The 22,916-nt window shown below is 43.9% G+C and overlaps 1 protein-coding gene across 9 annotated transcripts in view; it reads left to right on the top strand.

Annotated features, from left to right (window-relative positions):
- The window catches only part of KALRN (kalirin RhoGEF kinase), a 497,167-nt gene that overhangs the window by 150,368 nt on the left and 323,883 nt on the right, over positions 1–22,916 (top strand). For all 9 annotated transcript variants that reach the window (XM_032189850.1, XM_032189851.1, XM_032189849.1 and 6 more), the window contains exons 2-3: positions 5,266–5,340; positions 17,938–18,052. In XM_032189850.1, the coding sequence (XP_032045741.1) occupies positions 5,266–5,340; positions 17,938–18,052 (190 nt within the window). The remainder of the gene's footprint in view (positions 1–5,265; positions 5,341–17,937; positions 18,053–22,916) is intronic.

The following is a 22,916-nucleotide window of genomic DNA, read 5'->3' as shown; positions in this document are numbered from 1 at the left end:
TGAACCCCAGCCCTGCTTTTTGCAGCGTTGTAGGCAAGGGAGGGAAGGGGGCTGCGTTCACAGAGGCTGTCCCTTTGGGAGCATTCGAGCAGTGGGAAATCAGAGGGACCGACTGCCCCATGTAGAGGGGACAGAAAAGCTGCTGGACCTCTGACAAGCACTGGCAAAACTTGGCAGCGGAGGAAGGAAGCTCTTAGCATCACTGCCCAATAGCCGTGACCAGAAGGGTGTTCCAGCGAGCAGTGGTGGTGTATAATTAATAGACGGGAGGACAAAATAAGGAAGTGTGGAGAAAATAGTGTTGGTCTTGGACCGAGGCTAAGCATTACATATAAAAACAGCATTCATCTTTTCATTTTAGAATAAATGCAACAATGTAGTGAATATAACTTTTGTCTCAGCTGGGATAACGTCTTTGGCATGTGGTGCAGTGGTGTGAGTCTTCTGTGCAGCCTGTCTGTTTGGTTTCCATGGCTCTTGCAACTTTTCAGGAGGTCACCTGGAAAGCGAGGCTAAGGCATAGGTCTGTGTGTCCGTCTGCACACTACATCTGATGGCATAAAGACATTTACCCTGTACGAGGCTAACAGGAGTGCTGGAGATCAGATTCAAAGCAGATTTATGGTTGGATCCTCTGTCAGGTAGCTGTTAGGCACTTTCCATGCATATTTGTCTATAATCCTGTGTTTATATACACTCACACATGCAGAAATAAATAGACATTTCAGCATAAGCTTCGATGCTGCGTGGGTCTCCAGTTGTATAGCGGGAGAGCCATCGTGTCTATGAAGGTCCTGGGGATTATTTGCATTTCCATCGCAGAGCTGAAAGCCATCTCCAGCCCTTGCTCTGCATGGGGTGAGGAACACAGCCAACGCCAGCTGTGCTTCCTCGGAAAATACCCGCAATGTCCCCGTCAGTGCTTGCTGAGGCCATCCCCAGCTCAAGGGGCACTGTCCTCACCCCCTGCCTATGGTGCCTGGCAGCCCAACCTGCCTCACTCACCCTGGCCCTGCCATACTCTGACCTGCAGGCCCAGCACTGTATGTGCTTCCTGTGAGGTCATTTTATCACTGTCTATCAGTTAATAATGAGAATAATATCCTTTGTTGGTGAAGTTTCTGACTCGGTTTATAACTGCAGCCTGCAGCGGGGAAGGCTAGCAGGAGAGCCTCACATGGCCCCTGGGGAGTTCAGGGCACCAAAACGCCCTTTCTTTGCATCAGGGATCAGCCTGTCATCCGCAGAGGAGCGACAGGCAGATGCAGAGTGTCCAGGCCCATTTATCTCTGCCAGATGGTGCTAAAATGCAAGTCCGGAGCACATGTTGCTTCTATTCAACAAAATGCTCGTGCCATGCTGTGGCCTTTCTGCCTGCAAACCAATGAGCCCCTACCAGGGAAATCCCAGTGGCAAAGCCCCCGCCAGCCCTCGGCTAAGCCCCTCTGTGCGCCCTGTGGAGCTCGGAGAAATCCAGCCAGGAAGGCTCGCAGCCCTGTGGAGATGGACAATAGCATGCAAGAAGTGAAGGAAAGGGTTAAAGATAGCCTATCCCAGACAAGAAAAGTAAATATTTGAGGGAGAAAAGCAGAAAGAAAGAATAGCGGAGAGAGAAAAGCAGGAGGAGGAAGCAAAAAGTATTAAGACGAGAGAAAGGAGGATGATATTCTTCCAGAAAACAAAGGGATGGTTGTGTGAGGAAAGCACTGGGGAAGCGCTGGGGAAATGAGGGCTCAGCTCTGCACAAACTTTCTGTCTGACACTGGACAAGTCAATTTTCTCTGTCTCAGTTTGCAAAGGCTACAATGGGAATAATAATGTCTCCTTTGTTCTCCCTCTCTCTGCTCACATCAGACATCCCTTCTGTTTGCACATTGTAGAAAGGCAAGATGCTACTGTACTGTAAACACAAATAAAATCCCCTGAGGCTTTGGGAGGGGGGAGGTAAATAGGCTGTGATAAACTTAGGAGATAACTGCTCTGAAAAACTGAGGGGAAAAAAAGTAAGAAATATGGAAGAGGCCTTTACTCAGGCAAGAAGAAATGAACAATATGGACCAGATTAATCCTACTGTTGCCTCCTGGACTCCAGTGGAGTTCCTCAAGGGATGGGTTCAGCTGAAGGAGTTCAGTTTTGTTTGGTTAAAGAAACTTCATGCCAAAGTTTTTAAATAGTCAAATCTGTTCTGAGAACTATGAGAATGTGGGCTGAATTTCATGAAACATTGCATGGGACTTGGGATGAACTACTCCCGCTGAAGACATCAGGAGCCAAGTGATTAAGCCCCATGCAGTGCTCTGACAGGAGGCCTTCTTCTTGCCTACGCATACTTTTTTCAGTATAGAAAGTATTTCCATATTTCCAGCAGCTGATCTTTATTTGAAGCCAAGAGCACACTGCTTTTTTCAGATTGGAGCTAGAGCTTTTCTAGGAAAAGCCACTCTGGAGCAGACCACGGGTTGGTCCATCTAACCCAAGACAGCGTCTCCAACAGAGGCCACTGACCTCTTCTTAGAGAACGAAATCCTAAAGCCTGCAGGGCACCCTCCAGGCATAATTTATATTTCACTCCAATAACTAGAGTCTGGCTTTCACTCCAAAGTCTGGAGGCTTATATTCTTTCCAAAACTCTTGTTTATTTTATTAATCTTTACAGTTCCCTGGAGATGTTTGCAGCTTGCAGATCTCTAAGCCTTTGGGAAAGCCTCTTGTGCTGCTGACCTCCACGTCCTATAGCAGCAAGTTCCCCAGGCCAAATGGGGCATTAGTGTGGGGAAGAAAACCCAACCCAAGCCCAAACCAAAACAAATTTCCTCTTATCAGTTTCAAGTTTGCTGCCTTTAATGTGGAAATGTGCTTTAAGTTTCCCATCTCACCCAGCTGGCTTCTCATTACAGCATCTCACCTAAAACTGTGAGCTGCTTCTGCTGCACAGGGAATCCCTGCTAGGAGACGGGCTGTGCATTTACAGCATTGATCTGCCCTGAAAAGTGACTCAGCCATGCTGAGCATCCAGTTTTTAAAATTTTCAGTGTTTCCAAGTTTCCAAGAATACATTATTCGGTCTGCTGCTCCTGCAGGCATGGTATGTTTTCTTCTTGTGTGCCTGGAGTAACAAAGGTTTGTGGATAACCAGAGCATCCCCACCATGTGGACAGCATGCTAAGCCAAGGTGTGGCAAAGGAGTGAGGTGCTGCAGGGTGACTGGGATGTGGCACCGTGCTCTCTGCACCTCTGATTCTCTTTTGGTAAAGAGGCACTTGCAATGCTGACACTTCTTTGCAAAGCATGGTGAGACTTGCAGGTAGAAGAGCAAGAGGGGCACTGTTGTGTCGATGGCTTATGATGGCTTATGGCGATGGTGAACCAGCAAACCAGTGCCCAAATGCTCAGAGTTCAGCCTGCCCTTCCCTCATCCATCTGTCCTTCTCTGTTCATCTGCTGCAGAGGGGCTCGAGTCATACAAGGGTAGGGGGGAGTGTGGGGCAGAGTACAAAGCGTGGCCTTCATCATCGACTAGGAAGGCACTGCCTACACAGTTGTATAACTGGGGCTCTGCGACAAAATGAGATGGTGCTATGCAGACATGGCTTCAGATCCAGCATGCAAATAAACAAAACAAATGTATTAGAAACAGCTGGGGGTTAGGATGAAAATGAGCATTATTAGGAGTATGCTTATAATAACTCATGAACTGGGGAATGCATCATTGCTGCTTGGGGCCCTCCTGGAGACAGATTTGTCTTTGCTTTTGGAGCCCTTATTACAGCCATTGTTTTTCCTGTTCAGTTATCCTTTCCCCCAGCCCTTGCTGGAAAACCTGCCAGCCTGCTCCGAGATGGAGCTGCTGGTGTGTGGCATTTGGCATGAGCTGCAGTGAGCTCTGCACGCTGCGGTCACGGCCCGGTCTGCAGGTCATGAGCTGCTGCTCAGGTGAGCATGCACCTCACCTAGAGCAGGGACCTTGCTTTAAGCACTACTCTGTCTTTAGGAGTTTCATCCCTCATCCTGAGGGAAGATTTGCAGTTTTGGGGAGCTTTTGTGGATTTTCTGGCTGGAGAACAGGGTCACAGCTTTCCAGTTCTTTCATCATTTTGGAGTGTGACCAATCTGTCCTGGGGAATACTGAGAATGTTGAAAACACCTTCTGGCAGCACTGTCCCCGTTCATGTCCTTCCTTGCCTCTCCTGCACACAGCCAGGACATCGGAGCTGTTAGCAGCAGGTCCCCCTGCCTTTAGCCTGCCCTGCTGCAGCTCAGGAGGTGACTGTCTTTAAAAGTCAGATATCTTTCCCCTGGGCTCCAGGTGCATTGCCTCCGGGAGATGCACTGAGGTAGGAGAGTGTTTCAAGTTGTCCTTGAGCCCTCGGTGTAGCAGTCTACAAACGCTTCTTGCTGAGAAGTCTTTATTATATATTTCACATAGCCACTGATTTTTTTTTTATTTTTTTGTAATGTGTTCACTATGACTTCAGTTATGTAATGTCTACTGCATAGTTAAGTGCCTAAGAATTGAGTTCGCTGTTTCCCCAATGAATTTAACATGCATTGGCCAAAACTCAGCTTGCATTGACACTTGCTGATCTTGCAGCTGGGGGAATTTGGCCCAGAACTCTGGTTCAGTGTCTTTGAGCCCTCATGATATGTCTAGCACATTGGCTGTTCTGGTTTGCTTCACGGTTGGATGAGATGCATACATACAAATCTGCTTAAATTCCAAAATATTACCTTTGGCTGAACGGTTCCTGTCTTTGATGTGAGAGCTAGCCAAAGCCCAGGATCTGTGGGGTTATTCTCATAAAAAGGACAAGTTAATAGCAAAGACTCATGTCTTTAATTCAGAGTGCATGAAGCCCTTCTTACTTGAACACAGAAAGAATTCGGCAACCAGAACTAAATTCCTCAGTGCTTTTCTGACACAAAGGGCTCTTTAGGGATCTCTCAGGACTGTTCTCCAGTGCCTGTTGAAATTGCAGTTACACTGGTTTCTGCTCCTTTTTATATCTCCCTCCAATTTATTAACCTTTCAGAACTTCTGAAGGATGAAGTGGGATGAGTTGATACTCTCTATTTTCTTTTCACAAGCATGTCTCTGTTGATGCTAATGATATTCATTTATCAGCCATAAGGGCCTGGCTCTTGGTGCCTTTATGTAATTTATAGACTTCCTCCAGTCTGAGTGAGAAACATGGATTGTTGGTGAAGTCTGAAGCCAGGACATTGTATCTTCTAATGTGGCTTTCCTGTCTTCATCTCTTTTGCAGGTTCATTCCGAAATGATGGCTTAAAAGCTGCTGATGTCCTTCCTATACTAAAGGAGAAAGTGGCCTTTGTGTCAGGTAAGCACATCCCTCCTGGTTCCTCCAGCCCAGCATGAGCTCTGCCTGTCACCCGCTGGTCCTTACAGTGCTGTGCAGGCAGTTTCATGTTTGGACTTTGTGGTACTTAGCGTACTTACACTGGCTCTTTTGCCAAGAAAAGGGCCATATGTAGACCAGGGCCACCCAATAATACTCAGAGAGTTGGAAACTGGCCCATGGTGATTTTCTTCCTATTCTGAGAAATGGGTAAATGGGCAGCACAGGTGGGAAGGAATGTCAGCTCCAGGTCAGACCTGGGCTGTGTCAGGATCCAGGATGGTTCAGGTCAGTGAATATCACTCAGTCCTCTCTGTAGGAAGCACTTGGTCCTGTAAATCACTGGTATTTGGTTTGCAATCCCAATCAATCTGCACTTAAAAGTGCCACTGCTACATTTGCATAACTCCGATGCTCAAAGATCTTCTGTCATCCCGTGCAAAAATTTACAGCCTTCATTCAGGGGATGAATCTCGAGGACATGGGGATGAATGAGGGCTAGACAGTATGGAAAATGCTTTGAGAATGGCTTAGGTTATATTGTTTCTGGGGTGAATTACAACTTGTCAGGCAGGGGGATGGGTGGGGAGAGAATGTCTGAAGCGATCATAATCTTGCATGAAGTCATACAAATCAGCAGTACGAAAAGAGGGTACTTCCACTGTTGGTGTTTCTGATGACTGTAAGCCATTTGCGCTGCTTTGGGTGACCTTGCCTGATGCAACAAGAAGACCAGTATCAAGCAGCCAGCCTGCTCGGCCCATTGTCTGCAGTCTTAGCTCTTTGTTTCCTTCATCTCCACAGTGCTGCTGAGTGCAGAAGGCAGGAGAGCAGCAGTGAGGCCATGAGGTGCCTGGGCCTTCCTCCTCCGCTCCCTGCTGGCTGCCAAGCGGGGCCAGGGGATGCCTGGCGAGGAGGAGAACCCTTCCCTTGGACTAGCAGCTGGTGCAAGCTGCCCTCCCACTTAGCATCACTGAAATGGCACAGGAACCAGCAAGGGCTTGGGCAGACAATATGTGGCTCTATAAGCCCTCAAGTTTTTTTACCGATGATATGAAAATCCAGGACTCGGGAAGTTTGTGAGACACCAAATGTACCTCATGACCCACCCGACTCTCCCAGCAATTCTCACTCGCACCACTGTTTGCCTCACACTGGTGTCTCATTCTGAGTGTCACGAAATATTTTATGTCCTTTTTGTCTTTCACTGCTCTGAAGAGGGGAACATAGTCATAAAAAGGCACGGTACTTGCAGACTTGTTGGTGACATGAAGCTGAACCGGGTGCTCTGGGGAAGCAAAAGGCAGGAATTTATGCAGGGACTGTACTGGAATTTGGTTCTTGGCTCCTGCTGTTGCTTCACATGGAAATGACCACAGGATCATTTGGTAATGCATGGAATATTTAATAACAACAACTTGTCTGGGATGTTTATATAACACCTTTCCTTACTGTACCTGGGTTCAGCTTGCAGCCAGAGGGTCTCACACAAAATCATCAGCTCCTGTTGATGCTGTCCCAGGCCAAGCTTGCCTTGGGGGGGTTGAACAAGTGAGAGGTGCCAGCGCACCCCCAGGGGTTTCTCACCACAGTCTGCTGCAGGCAGGAGATGGTTTGTTACTTTTAGACCCACCACCCTCCAGACTCATCTCTGCTCAAAATGTTCCTGTTCCTAACCCAGCTCACTAGGTAGCAGTCCCAGGATTTCCACCTTCTTTCCAAGGTCTCCAAATGCAGTGGCTATGGGAACAAGTGTCTGAGCCTTTGTAGATAAAATGTGCTGAGGCTCTGGTGCCTTATTAAAATAGCCCCAGCATCACCCTCCAGCCCAGAGTTTAGGAACTGCTCCGACTTTCCCTGGGTTGATGTAATAAAGCAGATGAAGAAAAGGATTTGACAGCTTCAAGTGATGGCTAGGTTCTTTTTAATTAAAATGGAGTAACTTCCTAGAGTGTGCTCTGAGCACAGAAAAGAAAGTGTTTGCCAGAAAAAGAAAAAACAAATTGCTGAACTTTGTGAGGATATATATATATATATATTCGAGTTCGAGATGCAGTTAACACTGAGTCTGTGAGCACGTTGCATTTGCAATCAGGCTTCCTTGAGGAAAAGGAGAGTTTTATTGAGTCTTGTTGGAGTTTATACTACAGTTAATTTTAACGGTAACAGTACAGTAGGGATGTCGAGTGGGTTCATCTTGTCCTTACACCGGCAGAATTTATCAGCACACAAAGTAAATCTGTTGAACATCTGAGTTACACACTTTTTCCTTTTCTCATCTGTTCCAGCTACACCACCTTGTCTTTTCAACCAGTCTTTGACAGGACAGCTGCAAGAACAAATAAGCTCCTTGTGGAAGGGGCTGTGCTGTTCTGTGTTTCAGTGCCGTGGATGCTCCACACCTCGACCACATAGAGCAGTGGGGAGAACGGGCTGGACACCAGCTACTGCCTGCCCACACTGCTGTGCAATCTCAGAGGCACACTCAGGCTTTCAGAAGTGCACTTAATTTCAGAGTTGCAACACAGCTGTAGCTAGCTGGGCATGGATTTACCCAGCCTGAACGCCGCCTGGGGCTTCGTGCCTGGCACTTCCTGTGGTTTTATTCCTGGAACTGCTTCTTGATTTCTTCCAGTGGCCTTGTTTCTAAGCTGGACTGAATCCAAGCAAGGTTCATATATGTGTGTATCTAAACAAGATCTGAAAACCCCATGCCATCTCTCATAAGCACGGAGATAGCCTGAGCAGTGGCAGTGCATCCCAGCCATCGCAGTCTGACTGCTCCCATCACTAACCTCGCTGAGGCAGATTCAGCCAGGGCTGGGAGGGAGGCTTTGGCCGCCTGCTTGTTGCCTAAACCCTGATAAAATCTTGGCTTTGCCTGGGTGGTTCACAGTGTTGTTTCCAGCAATGGAAAGGCTTTGGGAACCATTAGAGAGCAAGCTTCAAGCCAAAGGCTGATTTTTATATTCTGAGGAGATGAGCACAGAGGAAAGGAAATAAAGCAGGTTGTAGATTATTTCGGTATTTTTTTTTCGTGAGAGGTGGTGAAAGTGATATTTTGGAAGCTGTGGCTATAGCCTTTCCTGGGAAATGCAGATGCTGCTTTCGAAGGGTGGTTTAACTTGAGATGTCGTTCAGCTGCTTGATTATAGTCATAGGAGATTTTCTATTGATCAGGGCAGTACAGAAAGAAGTGGATGAGGCTCTTGGGAGAGGGAGTGGAGCATGTTGCCACGTTGCCTTCCTGCACATGGAGCTTTTCATACACATGGCTATGAAAAGCTTTTTAGCTGACTAGCACAGTGGGTGTTGCTGAAACCATTTGCCCTTTCCCCATGTCCCACCCAGAAGAGTTTTGCAGGATCCCTCCCAACACTTCCCATTCCTATGGGACTCTTAAGACCCGCGGTGTGTAGGCTCCTGCCAGCCATCCAGGTGCCTTCTGCTCCTCTGCCAAGGCAGGAGCACAGAGGAGGAGTTGGCCAGGTTGCTGAGAGGCTATTCAAGCAAGAGGGAGTCAACAGCAAAAGGTAGAATGGTGTCACAATTTGGTGACAGGAGCACAGCGATGTCTGAGCCTGACTGAGAGCCTGAAGGGAAAGCACAGAGATTTCCCAAAAGGTTTTTCAGAGGAAGAAGCTCAGTGTAAATAGACCAGATGAAACTTTGCAACTAGGTCTCACTAAATGTAGGCTGGCAAGATGAATCCAAAAGGAAGGCTTACAGGCTGTTTGGCTTCTGAGACTGGAATCTGGGAAAAAATTGCTCCAAGGACTGTTAGGAGGGAAGAGATTGACCTTCCCAAAAACTATGGGTCTGAAGTCACCCCAGGTCACTATGTACCAGAGATATGTGGGACCATGTGTGCAGAAGCACGTTTTGCTTTCTGTGCGACGGATGTGCTTCACTCTTTGGAGAAGGGACTGAAATGAGATTCCCAAGGCCCTCCACGTGCTGGAAGAGTTCAGGTCTGGATTTCAGGAGGTCTCCAACATAGATTTGTGGACACTGGAAATTGTATTGGATTGGGAAGAGAACTAACCAAAATATTTAATTTTTGAATGATGTAAACATTTTGTATTTGCACAAAAAGTTTTGATTCCAATTTTAAAAGTTTCTATTATCTTCCTCTGTAATGGAAATTTCAAGTGAAACATCAACAATTCTTCTACATTTTGGTAGAGAAAAGTGGCTTCTTGTTTATACCTTTCCCTGATGTAGTTTGAAATCTATGGGAACTCCAAAAAGAAGAAATATGCTATTAGAAAAATATAACACTGCTTAACTATTGAATTTTCATAGTGGTTTTGGTCCATCATCCTTTCATCTGGAATTTACTCCTGCATCGATGCACATTTTTCTTTGAAGAAGAAAAAGGAAGTTTAGACTGCAAAGTTTCCAGGTCTTTTGATGAGGTCTGAGCCTGCTTTTTTGTTTTGTTTGGTCTTGTTTTGTTTCTTTTGCCTTGCAAGATTGCTAGATCATTTGTGAGGATACCAAAGAACCTTTACCTATAGTGTCTGTTTAGATATCCTCATCAGGACTCTAAGGTCAGAGCAGAAATCAAAACATTCTCTGGGATATCCAGTGATACTCAGCTAAAGCATTGCTAGGGTGCCAAATCAGTTGCCATGTTTCTCTCCATATGTTTTAACTGTAGCCATGGACTAAATTTAAGAATTTCTGTGGAGAGTGCCTAGTGACTGCCAACACTTACCGTCCTGGCTCTCGGACACCAGCAGCTTGCCAAGATCCACCACTGTCTCCTTCCAGCAAGGAGACTTCTCCTTTGTGTGCTTCCTTAATTAGCAGGTGTGAGAGCAGGGATGCTACCTGTGCTGCCTTGTGGAAACACAAAAAAACAACCCCAAAAAAACAACCCAATAAACATTTTTGTCTGAAAGGACTCAGAAGAACTTGTGGGATGTAAATGAAACTGTGGGTGCCATCCAAGCGCGTTGAGTTCCTGACTGCCTCCTGGAAAAGCCTTCAGAGCCCACGGGTCAGTGGTTCTCTGCATCCAGTCACACGGGTTTAGCTTTTAAATTAATGATAGAGACTTTCAAAATAACAATAAGAGGAAGGAACTGAGCCTGTGAAGCAATATGTTCTGTATACATCCCATCCTGTTCCAGCTCACAAGGCTTTCTAGTCCTTAAAGACACAGTGAGCTCCATACGTATCTCAGCAAAGGTCTCTGCTTCATTTATGCAGGCAGATAAGAGTAGTCCTTGTACAGAAATGTAACCTGGGACCTTATAAATCAATATAAGGTCATTTTGTAGTAGGGTGTGCACTTGCATCCCACTGACAAAACACATCACCTCTGAAAACTTCCTTGTTTCTGTAAAAGCACTTTGCTTCGTAGGCTTACGTTTGTTTTGCTTGTTTATTTGGTTTTCCTAAGGAATCTATTTTAACATACAAGAAGCTCTGAAGTTCACAACTGGACATCTCTGTATTAGCAAATGGTTGTGGGTTTTGTGGTTGCTTTTTTTGTTTTTCATACTTTTTTTTGTAGGAAAATATAGGCTTGATGAAATGGAAATACTTTGCTGGAATGTGCAATTTTAGAAACATTTTTATCTGATGGTGTTTTCCAGCTCTAGGCCAAATTTCTTCTCAGAGCCAAAGGAGAAAAAGACTTCCTAATAGCAATTGTGTAAGTCTGATAGCTTGAACTTTCCCCTGAACTTCCATAAATTTGCAGGAGCCTCTACTTGGCTGTAGCTGTCAAGGACTTCCCTGCTGGGACATGGCAAGCCTGAACAGCCACTTGCGTTGAATCCATTCATTACATGTTTCACTTTGCTGAAGTGACATCAGAAACTTTCTGTTTCTGGTGTGCTCACCTCAGATTGGGAAGACAAACAGTGTGTGGTCAGGGTGAATGCAGTTTCTCTTTTTGTTTGTTTGTTTCCCTTTACTCTGTATAGCTTCTAATATGATGCTCAGAGACATGAGTCTGGAGTGCCTATTGGCACTGCCATCAGCAGCGTGATCAACACGGCTGTGGGCTGTTCTGTTCCTTTCCCCTCACCATCAGGTTCAAGAGTGTTTGCAGCAGAGTATTTTGTTTTAGAAAATTTGGGGTTTATTTTGTTTGTTTCTGCATCTTTTTTATTTTTATTTATTTTTTAATAGAAGCAGGTATTCCCATACATCTGAGATAGAAGAGTAAAAGGAAGCAAGGTTTGTATGTGTGTGAGTGAGGGGCAGTGTTGAAGAGGATGCTTCTGGGCTGCCTTGATACTTCAAAGCAAATCTGTATCTTCCAGAGGAAAAAACAAGCTCCTCTGGAATGGGCAAGTTCTACCTTCCACACAAAGAAGCTCTTCCTTTATTGTAACAAGTTTCACCTGTTCTTAATTTTGCTTTGCTGGGACAGTAATTTTCTCAGTGGGAAATGAGACAATTTTCTCAGTGGCTTGTTTTCAAGAAAGCATTCAAAATCAAAGAATTACCCCGAAATACTTGTAATAAATCAGAAATAAACCACCCATGCTCTGTGTGGTTATGGAACAAATCCATCAGGTGGGAAATGGGCTCATCCAGCAGCTGTGCTGAGCATCCTATCTACAGCCATTTCTCTGATCTGTTCTGCCAAGGAATCTCCTGGTGGGAACACACAGCCTTGTTTTGGGGGGTCATTAACCCTAATACCACTAGGGTTTGTTTCAGGCACTTGACACTTGTTTATGGCATTCTGCAAAGAGGAACACACTGGAGGATCATTCTCTGCTGACTGCATTGCAGCTGTGTTAATTTGCAGGGGGGATTTGTTGTGGGAGGTTAAATTTCCTTAACTATTACACTGGAATCACCTGCTTTGGAATCAACCGAGTTTGTGTGTGCTCATACAGATAATCCTATAAAGAACCCTTGCAAGAAATTAGTGCTTCTTGAAGCTGGAAGAGTTTTAGTGTGGAGGTCTGTTTGCAGGAGGTCTGGTAGCAAGAAGACTCTCACAGAGCTCAGTTATGGCAGACTAAAGGAAAAGAAATATTATTTTGAGGCTCTGGATATCAATTCCTTGATACTTTTCTTTTCTAGGAAGTCTGTCAATTAGATTTAGAAATCCAGACCATATTGTTTGTCATTTTATAGAGGCGCCTGACATCAGCTGAGCTCATTCTGTCTCCTAGTTCTCTTCATTATCATTCATTTTTTCACCATATTTTGGACTGAAATATCTTTTGAGGAGTGTTTCAGCTCCTCTGGAAAGTCACTTATGGTCCCAGCACAGTCTGCAGTATCAAGATTGATCAGCTTATGGTCTGCAGGGGTTAGACGGAGCAGCACATCCATTTGAGCTACAGCAGACACCGGAACAGAGGCCAGAGGTGCTGTGTGCTACTTCTGTCCCCACTGCTGATGGGTGTTGCAGGACCTTAGAAAAGGTACTCAGGAGCCTTTATGTGTGGGGGAATTTGTTTGCTTCTGTGGTTAATCCTTGTGAATTCTGGCTTACCAAAAGCATGCAGAAGGAAGAAAAGGACTGGAATATTCTTAAATATAGATGAATTCAAGTAGGAAAGCATTGTGGTAGAGAAGTAGATAGGACCGGAGTGACATGGCTTGAAAACAGAGCTCTCCTTAGTCATTATCTGTTGTATACAAGAAGTCTGCATTACAGGAAATGTCTTAGTTCCTTTCCTAAACAGGATTCCAGAGTTGGAATTTCACCCTTCTGGGTATTACTGGGGATAGTTGTTTCTCAGGACTTGAAATATGGAACCCATACCCACGGTACACATTAATAACTCTGGGCTGGCCAACATCTTCCCTTACCTGTAGGCAGCTGGAGCCACACAGACCACTGAGGTGATTAAAATCTCAGTTCAGGCAGCTGCTAGGGAAAGCATCTTATGGCTGGGGTCCCTTTTGTCTCAGTCAAAAGCCTGACCACAACCAGAAAAGTGCCTATCAGTAGGTCACTGAAACCTGCCCAAGTTGTCTGCTGCCGGCTTCCATTGCCCCTGTTTGCAGGTTTTTTGAGGTTTCTTTAATTATTTTGTTTGTTTGTTTTCTTTTAATATGTAGAAGTGGTGCCCATCATCATGCCTCATGCTATTGCTGCAGTATCTCCTGTATTATTTATGGAGGAAAAATGATGTGATCCTACTTCTGGGACCAGGTGCTGAATGTAGTGGTGGTTTCTATACAGGTAGAAGAAGGGGAGATGGGAAGAATGGGCAAGCATGCCAGTCACAGGAAAGACAATCAACAAAGGATTTTGTAGGAGGGAGACAAGACATATATGGCTAAATATTTGTTTTCAGTGTTCTTTGTGCCCTGAGGAACATGTGTTTTTCTGACTCCTTTATTCCAGAGCACTAATAACTAGACCATCTGTTTGCCTCTCTAAATCAGAACAAACCCCATGAAAGCCCACCTTGAAAACCAATTAGAAATTATCAGCTGTTTGTTTTAGCATTTAATAACTGTAATTAGCAAACATAATGATATGTTTGATTATTGCATCCCATGTCTGTGAGCCCAGTGGGAGGCAGAAGATGGGACATATTGATTAGAGCAATTGAGCTTCTTTGCTCCCCTCCATTTTTTGTTTTCTTTTAAAACAATATGCTGGGTAGTTCTCTGATGAAGCTGTGCATGTAAAATCAGTGTGCAAATCAGGGCTGACTTGAGGCAAGATTAGCCTCTGTGGGTGGGTTCCTTGTAAGCACAGACAGAGCTTCTGTAAGGTTTCTAGTTGCTGATGTTTAGCCTAAGTACTATAAAGCCCTAATACAGTGTACTAGGGATCAGAAATCCTCATTTCTACTTCTTGTACTTCAAGTGAGATCTGGGGTGAATTTCCTCCAATTTCGTCCCCTCTCTGTACTTTACTATTTCCCTCAGTAAAAATAATAATAATAATAGAGAAGAGGAAAGATATGCATGGGACATTAGACTTCCTGCAGAGCAAATGCAAAAATAATTTCTTCTTTTAGTGGTTCTTACTCCTTGTTTGGAGGCTTCCTTAGAGGAGATGAGGGTCCTAACATTGGCATGGCAGGTGTCTAAAGTTAGGTGGTGTGACCATCCTGTTTAGTCTGTCTGGTAAAGCTGACATTTGCAGTTATGAAGCTCAACAGAGAAGCTACGTTTTATTAGTATTTAAGAGAGTAACCACAGTTACTGGACTCTGCAGGACCTGTGGTGAATTAAACACACTGTGGTTGCTTCTGGAAGAAACCTGACATTTCATCACGCAGGCTCTTCATAAAATTGTAAATAATGCAGGCATTCATAAAAATTAGGGATTGCTCATAAACTATTGGAAACAAGTGAAAGATTTTTAATATGTATGATGCACTTGTAATAATATTTTCACCCTATTACTCAAAGCATAGAGCAGTGATTTTTATCACATTTGTTTCTAAACCTCATATTTCTTGTTTTGCTGTGCTATGGAAGTAGAAGGAATCATTCCAGGCACTTATTTATCCTTCCATCCTCCAGAAAACTCCATCTGGGTCATCTTGTAATCTTCCTCCAAAGAGAATTAACCCATTTTCTCTGGTCTGTCCTGATAACTTCTGACTCTGTGCAAGCCTTATTTATCATGTTCTCCAGAGGACAGTTCAGATGAACTGATGTAGGAGAAGTTCTGTCCTGAAAAAAAAAAAAAGACAGGACAGAAATGTTCTGACCTCTGTTTCCCTTTCTGCAACTTCCATTACTGTCAGCAAAATGGTCAAGAATTTTCCATTTTAACTTTCTCAGTCTCCCAGAATTCAGTGTGTGGTGTTTCTTTTCTTGTTTGTTTTTGTTTTGTTTTCAGAGCTCACTTTGGAAATGTAGTTGTGAAAGGGGTCCCTGAACCCAAACGCAACTTCTGGTCATGACCAAGCTGAGGTGAACAGGCAGCATTGGAGTGGTTGGGGCTGCTGGGCTGAGGGAAGATCATGGCCCTTTCTGGGCGTTTCATATCCTGGGAGAGGATTATAAATGTGTGCTTGGATGTCTCTTGATCTCATCTCTTAACACTTTTTTTCATTTGTAGAAGTATTAAAATAGTTGGGACTGGGGGAGGAGGGGGAGCCTGACTAAGTAGTGGGTAGCATATTCTTCTGGGATGTAATTCAAGTTCATGTCTCTGCTTTAGTGAATATCTGGAAACTTTTGAAAGCCTTGGTTACATCTTGATATGATGGGAAATGTTTCAAAACCATGAAAAGCTTCCTGTGTCAAAAAAAAAAAAAAAAAAAAAAAAAAAGAAATCTTTCCCACCAGCTTTAGTTTCAATATTGGTTTGCCATTCTATAGGCTGGCTTGCTTTCCTGTTGGACACATCACGCATGATATAATGGTTTTGGCTTTGTTATGGTGTGTGAAATAATCCCAACAATGGGGGAATGTGCTTGAAATGAGGATCTTTTTATGTTTAGATGTAGTCCTGAAAATAAAAATGAGCTTATTTCCTTGTAAATTGAATCCTTTTTACATTACACCCCCATTCTTGTGCCACGTGGCAGAGGGATGGATCAGCCAAGATGAGACCAAATTCCCTTGGATCCTCCTAGCATTTGTGGCATGCTTGTTGCAGCAGAGGCTCTGCTGTTTGAAGGCTGCTGCAGAGAGACCCATGTAAGCAGTTTAACTGGAAGCAGCAAGGTGCCTCTGAGAAATCACCCAGAGGATTTCCTGCAGTGCTGGGCAGCACACTGCACACCGTTAGCCAAAGGCAAGCATCAGGCACCCAGCTTTAGGTGGAGCTGAGGCAGGGCAGGTTTTTTGTACTCTACATGTTCCCCTGGCTGCACGAAGGCTCAAAATGAAGATGTCACCTTGTCTTTGCCTCTCTGTACCTTTGAATGTGACTGAAAAATTGGAAGGTGTTGCCCTTCGGGTGTAAAGCATCCACTGAAAGCTACAGGAATTTCAATGCAGACAGAATGTAACACTGGGTTACATTGGCATCTATATCTCTGTAGGTGAAGTTTATCTATAATGTGACAGGCTTTGAGCTGCACAGTCTGCAGGGCTGTAGAAAACTCATAGCCCTGGAAATTTTGTAAAAGAAATAGAATATATATACATAAAAAACAACATTGCTATTTTTAGCTGCTTCTACATGACTTGAGTTATGTGGAGACACTTTGTGCTAGAAAGTGAGCTTGTACCTATCGTGGCATGAACTCAATGGACACTTTCAGACTACAATGAACAGGGACTATGTTGTCAGCTGGCAGCTGCATCTACAAGAAACCTCTGTCTTGTAGTCAGGGTCAGGTGGAAAACCTGTGCCTCAGGGATATGTTCATATACATCACTGGATTGATGTGCACCTGCTGGAACTCCTGCTGTATGAGACACCTCCTTGAGTCCTGATCTAAATTCTCTTCAGAGCAATTCTTTGTCCTGTGGTGAGCTAGGATTCTGTTTATCCAAGCTCTCGTGCCAGTCCTGCTCTTACAGCAGAGCCTCCCAGGGCTCTTCCTACCAAGCTGTGGTGGTTGGGACCCCTGCAGAAGTTATGGCCCCATGGAGTGCAGGTGTCCTGTGCCCTGTAACAGAGAACACAGTGTGTGTGAGTGCTGGAGATGCACGTGTCTTTGCATAGCTTTTCCTTCTTTTTGGCCAGATAATATAATTCAGAGGAAGCACGTGATTTCCCTTTGTCAGAAGTGATATTTCTCTTAAAGGGATTATATGTTCCATTAAAAAAGTGAATGTCGATCTGCTTTTTTTACAGCTTATTGGCAAGGTGTAGTCCTGTGCTAGCTTTTTGAATTGTAGTTTTGATATGAATTTTTTGCTAGATAACAATGCCAACATGTTTCTGACAACACACAGTTCCTGAAAAAATCCATTGATAATACATGAAGGAAGAACTAAACATTGCATGAGGAACTAGATTTCTGTTACAAGCTTATTAAACTTTATTCACAGCAGAGAAACAAATGAGGTGCAGTAGAATAGGTTGTATTCGCCCCTATGTTTATGATTGTATAATTCAGGGTAGAACCACTCCTTTGTGGCTCTTTTGAAAATTGCTGTAAAGCATTAAGTGCCAGACACTGGCAGTTTAAAAGGAGTGGATTTTAAGACAGGAAAGCTGCAAGAGAAAAAACTCCAATTGCTGACAACATTCTCTAAATAGAAAACACAGGCACAAACTTCTAATCAGAACTTCAGTCTCTAATGAGTTGCCAGATAGATTAGTATGTCTGACTGCATAAATGTGGCGGGGGTGCACTGCATCCAGCTGGTAGGACTTTATAAACTGCCTGGTAATGAAGGATGCAGTTCATTGAGTAACAGAAATATTTTCACTTTCTTGCTGTTGACCAGTCATACTGGATTTTATGGGATTATGTGAAAGCCAGAAGAAAAGCTAGTAGCAAATTTCCTTGTGGTTGGTGTGTTGTTTTTTTTTTCTTCCTTTTTCTTCCTTGGCGCTCTAACAAATGCAAGCATGTCTTCCTCAATTAAGCAAGCCTGAAAGCTACAAAGAGTGCGCAGGCTCTTGAATGTGCCTTAATTTATGTTTATCAATTCAGTGCACATAGTTTTTTTGACGTGTGCTTCCTGCCTGATTTTCTAACAATCCTCTATTTTCCGCAGGTGGCCGTGATAAACGAGGTGGTCCTGTCTTGACCTTCCCAGCCCGCAGCAATCATGACAGAATAAGGCAGGAAGACCTTCGGAAACTTGTGACTTATTTGGCCAGCGTGCCAAGGTAAAGCTAGAAAGAAAACACTTCAAAGTCAGTGTGGATGGATGGGTGGGGAACTTGTTCTTGGCAGTTGCTGATTTCCAAGTATTAACCTTTAGTACCTTCAGTTCTTGGGACAGAGAAACAAAAGTGTTCCCTTCCTCCTCCTGCGTGTGTTCTGATGGTTTTTATCATACAAGCAGCAATGCAGAAGTCCCCAAGAGCAGAGGCAGTGTTCGCAAACGTGAGCCTCAGGCTTGCAAACCCAGCTCGTGACAGCAGCAAGGAGCTGCTCTCATTTCCAATGTTTCTGTGCAGCTCTCCTAGAGGCATGGAAAAGGAGAGTAGCTGGAGGCACTGGCACTTCCCTGAGCTTTCTCCAGGCTCAGGAAGGAAAGTGGGTGGACAAAAGGGGCAGTTTGTAAAGAGAGTCACTTTAAATGGCTATGCATGCAAGCCAGTTCTGTTAGAAGGTGTTTGTCCAAGCATTAGTCCTCATGCCCTTCCTTCAACATGCAGGTCCCCATTCCTTTCCTAGGGATGATGGAAGATGGATCTATTGCCAGTGCATATGTATCTCTATTGCCAGTGCATATTTATCTTAGCAAGATTCGGGAGATGGTTTGTTGGGCTCAGTGCCCAGGTAGGTATTTCTAGGCCAGTGTTTAATGCCTCAGAGAGTATGAGGCTATGCACACCCTCATCCAGCTTCCTTTCCCTGTTTTCAAGCCTGTCCACTGTCCTTACCCAATAACCACCACACCGGGTGTTGAGATGTGGATATCCCAGGGTGAGTGAGGGGCTGAGAAGGGTTGCTCAGGGTTTCAGTGGTGGACCCTGTGCCACCCCCAGGAATTCCTTATTTTTTTAAAACCTGGGATAAAACCCTTTCAATAATGCTTATATTTTTGTAAAGAGTGAAAAGTTAACATCTCAAAATGGAGGGCTGGTTGTAGCTGGATATAAGGAGGTAAGCATCTCAGGAGTGCTCTCAGTTCCTTAAATGTATGATGTACAGAAATCAAAGTTCCTGCTTTTGCTACAGAAAGAAAGTGAAGGCTGTTGGGAGATTGCAGAGTTAAGGGCAAAAGAAACCACATGTACCAGATCTGCCAGTGTTCGTTTCATGTTGACAGTACTTCACACTGTCTCAGGTGATGCATTTTTTTTTTGCTGCACTAGACTTTTGCTCATCAAGCTTTTACTAATAAGTTGAATTGGTTTGCTTTTACTTTTGCTCTTTTTCCCTCTCTTTTCCTCTAGCCAACTCTATTTTCAACAACATCGTGAGGGAGATTATGGACATGATTTGGAGTTAGGAGAGCAGTAGGTCACTCCCTGGGAGTTCGTGTCCCAGGGCTTGACAATTCCCCTCCAGCTGCTCCAGTAATGAAACTGCTCCTTTATATTTTATTATCCTTTGCATGGTTTCAAGTACAAAGATATGACATTGCCTCTTTTCCCTTGGAGATAGGGGTTGCAAGCAATTGCACAGTTAAAATGACCTTCTAATATGTCAAACTTTTCTATTAATTTCTCTTCTTGTATGGCAGTAATAGCAAGATCCACCCATTGTGTTTTCCACTCACACACAACTGAAAAGATTAGCTTAGTCTTTGATGCTGCTTTTCGTTGCCTCACTGTGAATCAGTCCAGCAATGATTTTTCTCTAGTGATGGTGAAGTTGGGGAGCAGAGGTGCATGCTGAAGGAGCTAATACAAAACTCAGGAACATGAAAAAAAAAAAAAAATAAAAATTCCCCCTTGTGACCCCCACTTCAGAGCCTTGTTCTGCCCTGATGTTTGACACCTTTGAAGGACACGTCTCTAGTTATGACAGACAACATTTCTTCCTCTGCAGTACAGCCTCCCATTGTGACAATCAATAAAGGATTGCTTGTTCATGAAGGCCTTTCACCAGTTTTCCAAGGATACTTGCAGATTGGTACTTCGGAGCCGTTAACCAGAGTACTGCCTCCTGTTTGGGATATCACACACTGAGAGATGGGGAGCAGAAAGTGATCGGAGGTGTAGCAAAAGCAACCTGTCATGGAGGATTAAAATGGCAGAGGCTGCTTAGCCTAGAGAACAGGAGAAAGTTAACAGAACAGTTTAAGCTGGACAAGAGGAAAAGATTTATAAATAGGAATGGTAAACACTAGAATAAATCATCTCATCTCTTCTTAAAAACCTCCACAGCTCTGTACAAAAACCTCTAGCATGGGTATAAATGTTAGGGAGAAGAAATGAACCAGCAGGTGACTTTTAGGTTCTTCCCAGTCCTGTTTTTTCTGGTGCTGTGGTTGTGAACTCACTGTGGTGGGAGGAAAAAGTGATCACAGACTTTGAGAGTTTGGCACGTGGGACTGTGTAAGCTATGCAGTGTGAGAAAACACTGAAAACTCATCTTTCCCTAAACATTGAGTTTGCTTTAACTAGGTCAACCAGCAGAGCTTTCAAACTTATTTACTTTTTGGAAACAAATAAATGTGAGGAACAGCAGTGAATTTGAATTCATATCACTCTAGTTTCTATCTATTCCAAGATGACTGCTGTAATGAATAACTGCATCAGCCATCTACAAAATAAACAGTTTCATTAGCTGAGACTCTGGGCGCAATGTCAGGAGAAACTAGTCTGATGCTCGGAGTGCTGAAAGGGGGAGAGATTCTCTGCTGGTTGAAAAACTGGAATTTCTTGGTGGAAAAAAAAAAAAAAAAAAAAGCTGTAATTTATCTTATTGACACCAGTATAATAATTCTTTCTTTATTCCTACTGCAGTGGTTTCTGAGTGAGACAGATTGCTATCTACATTGATACTATCTGTCACTTAACCCTGGTTTTGTATCTTAATGGAGGGGCAGAGGTGGCACGTTGTTGGAGCTGGGAGCAGGTATAAGGTTGGTGATGAAATATGATGATAGATTAGGGTAAGTGAAACCATGGCCTGCCTAGCAGCTTTCAAAGTTTCTGATTCAGCTTTCTGTAATTCCTTCTTCAGAAACAGAATAATAATGTGGGTTTTCTGAAAGCAGCAATGTCTGCTTGAGTTAGAGCAGAATAGTGAGTGCTTTCATGCAGCTAGCAGTGACGGCCAGGCGGGTGCCCGAAGTCAGTGGGGTTTCTTACACAGCTGAGGACTGCTGTGTGGGGGTGAGACTTCAGATCTATGAGCCTCAGGTCCTGATCCTGCAGTCTTGGGAACTAGGAGGAGGAGGCAAGCAGCTATCTGACATTGCAGACGAATGCAGTCTTGGTTTGGTGCTGTATGCTGACTTGTAGGCATACTGAGAGGTCCTTTTCTCTAAAGTGCTCCTGTCTAATTAGCAAGAAACTAAGATGCTCTTCATTAGAAGTAAAGATAATTGCCACGGATGCCAGGTCCCTACTGCTCTGCCATTTTCTGCTTGATTCACATCTGCACTAACGCTTTCTGGATAGGCAGGCTGTATTTCTTGTGAATCAGGATAGCTCCTATTTACATGCAAATTTAAATGGGATGAGGTGTTTAGAAATTTGGAAGGCGTGACTGAATCTGGGATAGCATTGTGTTTATGATCAGGGGAGCTGAGCTAGTTCAATAAGGGGGAATTTTCTGACCTCGCTGAGGATTTTATTTTTTAACAGTAGCATAGAGACATTTATTCCAGTAGAGCGAGTTTTGATTTACGTGTGTGTAAATGAAACTAGCACCAGGCCAATCTCAGCTGTGAGCCCTTTGGAATTAAGAATTAAGTTATGCATAGGCTATAGGAAGATAATAAGGAGACAGAATATTATTAGCTTGAGTTATCTCCCCACATGGCAAAGCAATATGATGAAGGAAATGTTCTCTGTCAGCTATAGTGAATCTTCCGGATGAACACATCAGTCTGTTTTGGAGCCAAGATAAGCAGTCCTGTATGCTCTCTGCAGAGGGGGAAACCCGAGATGCCTCAGAGGCCTGTATTTTTAAAGGCATCTACTTTTATTTGTCCTCTGTTTAAAAACTTGCTCAAGAATTTCCCAGTTCTGGGGGACATCCAGGGCTCATAACAGTAGCAAAGTGTTTCCAAGGGACAGCCCGGTGTGTTTGAACAGCTTGTCAGAGCTGCCTGAGCTGGATTAAAGGTGCTAGGATCAGTAAAACAACACAAGTGCCCCTAAAAATTAGTTCAATGATTGGGGCTTCTTAAAATTAAGAGAACAGCACAGGGGTTGGCAAAACGTAGCAATACTCACCTCTGTTGGATTTATTTTAAGCTCTTCTCTCATGACCTGTGGTACTGTGTATATTAGCTCCTCTGGCCAGGAGTAGTGTGAAACTTGTTTTGTTGATTGATAGGTATTAAACCCTGGAGCTCTACTTTCTGTGACACGATCCCAGCATAAAAGAAGCTTCTGAGGATGGTTTTTGCTTGAGGCTGTTGTAGATCTACAAAAATATCCATGTATTTTAAAAATAACACCAGGGACTTCATAATAATTTTAGTAACTAAATATATGGTGCCACGTGTGAGATAATTATTCCTTCATCCACTTGCATCAAAATACCACATTAACAAGTGAACTGAAGCTAATGAGGCTAATGGAGGTTTAATATTTGCTTCAGACATAATTTGATTTAAAAAAAAAAAAAAAAAAAAAAAAGAAAAGAAAAAAAGGTAAGTGTTTTGGAGAAAGAAGTTCATTAGGAGTATATAACTGACATGAATGCCAGTAGATTTAAGAGCCTTTCCTTTCACCATTTGATAGCCAGTTCACATCCAGCCTGTATTGTATGTGGCATTGGTACACAATGCTGCCACTCATCGCTATCCCGAAGTGACAAGGGAGCCTCTGTGGAAATGGCTGGGGGTCTCATCTTGTGACCTTTCAGAGGGCTTCTGACTATATCCCTGTTCTGTAT

Source organism: Aythya fuligula, chromosome 6 (genome assembly GCF_009819795.1).
Source record: "Aythya fuligula isolate bAytFul2 chromosome 6, bAytFul2.pri, whole genome shotgun sequence".
In the NCBI taxonomy this organism is placed as follows: Eukaryota; Metazoa; Chordata; class Aves; order Anseriformes; family Anatidae; genus Aythya; species Aythya fuligula.
Note: the sequence above shows the minus strand (reverse complement) of the source record. Positions and strands in the feature narration are given on the sequence as shown.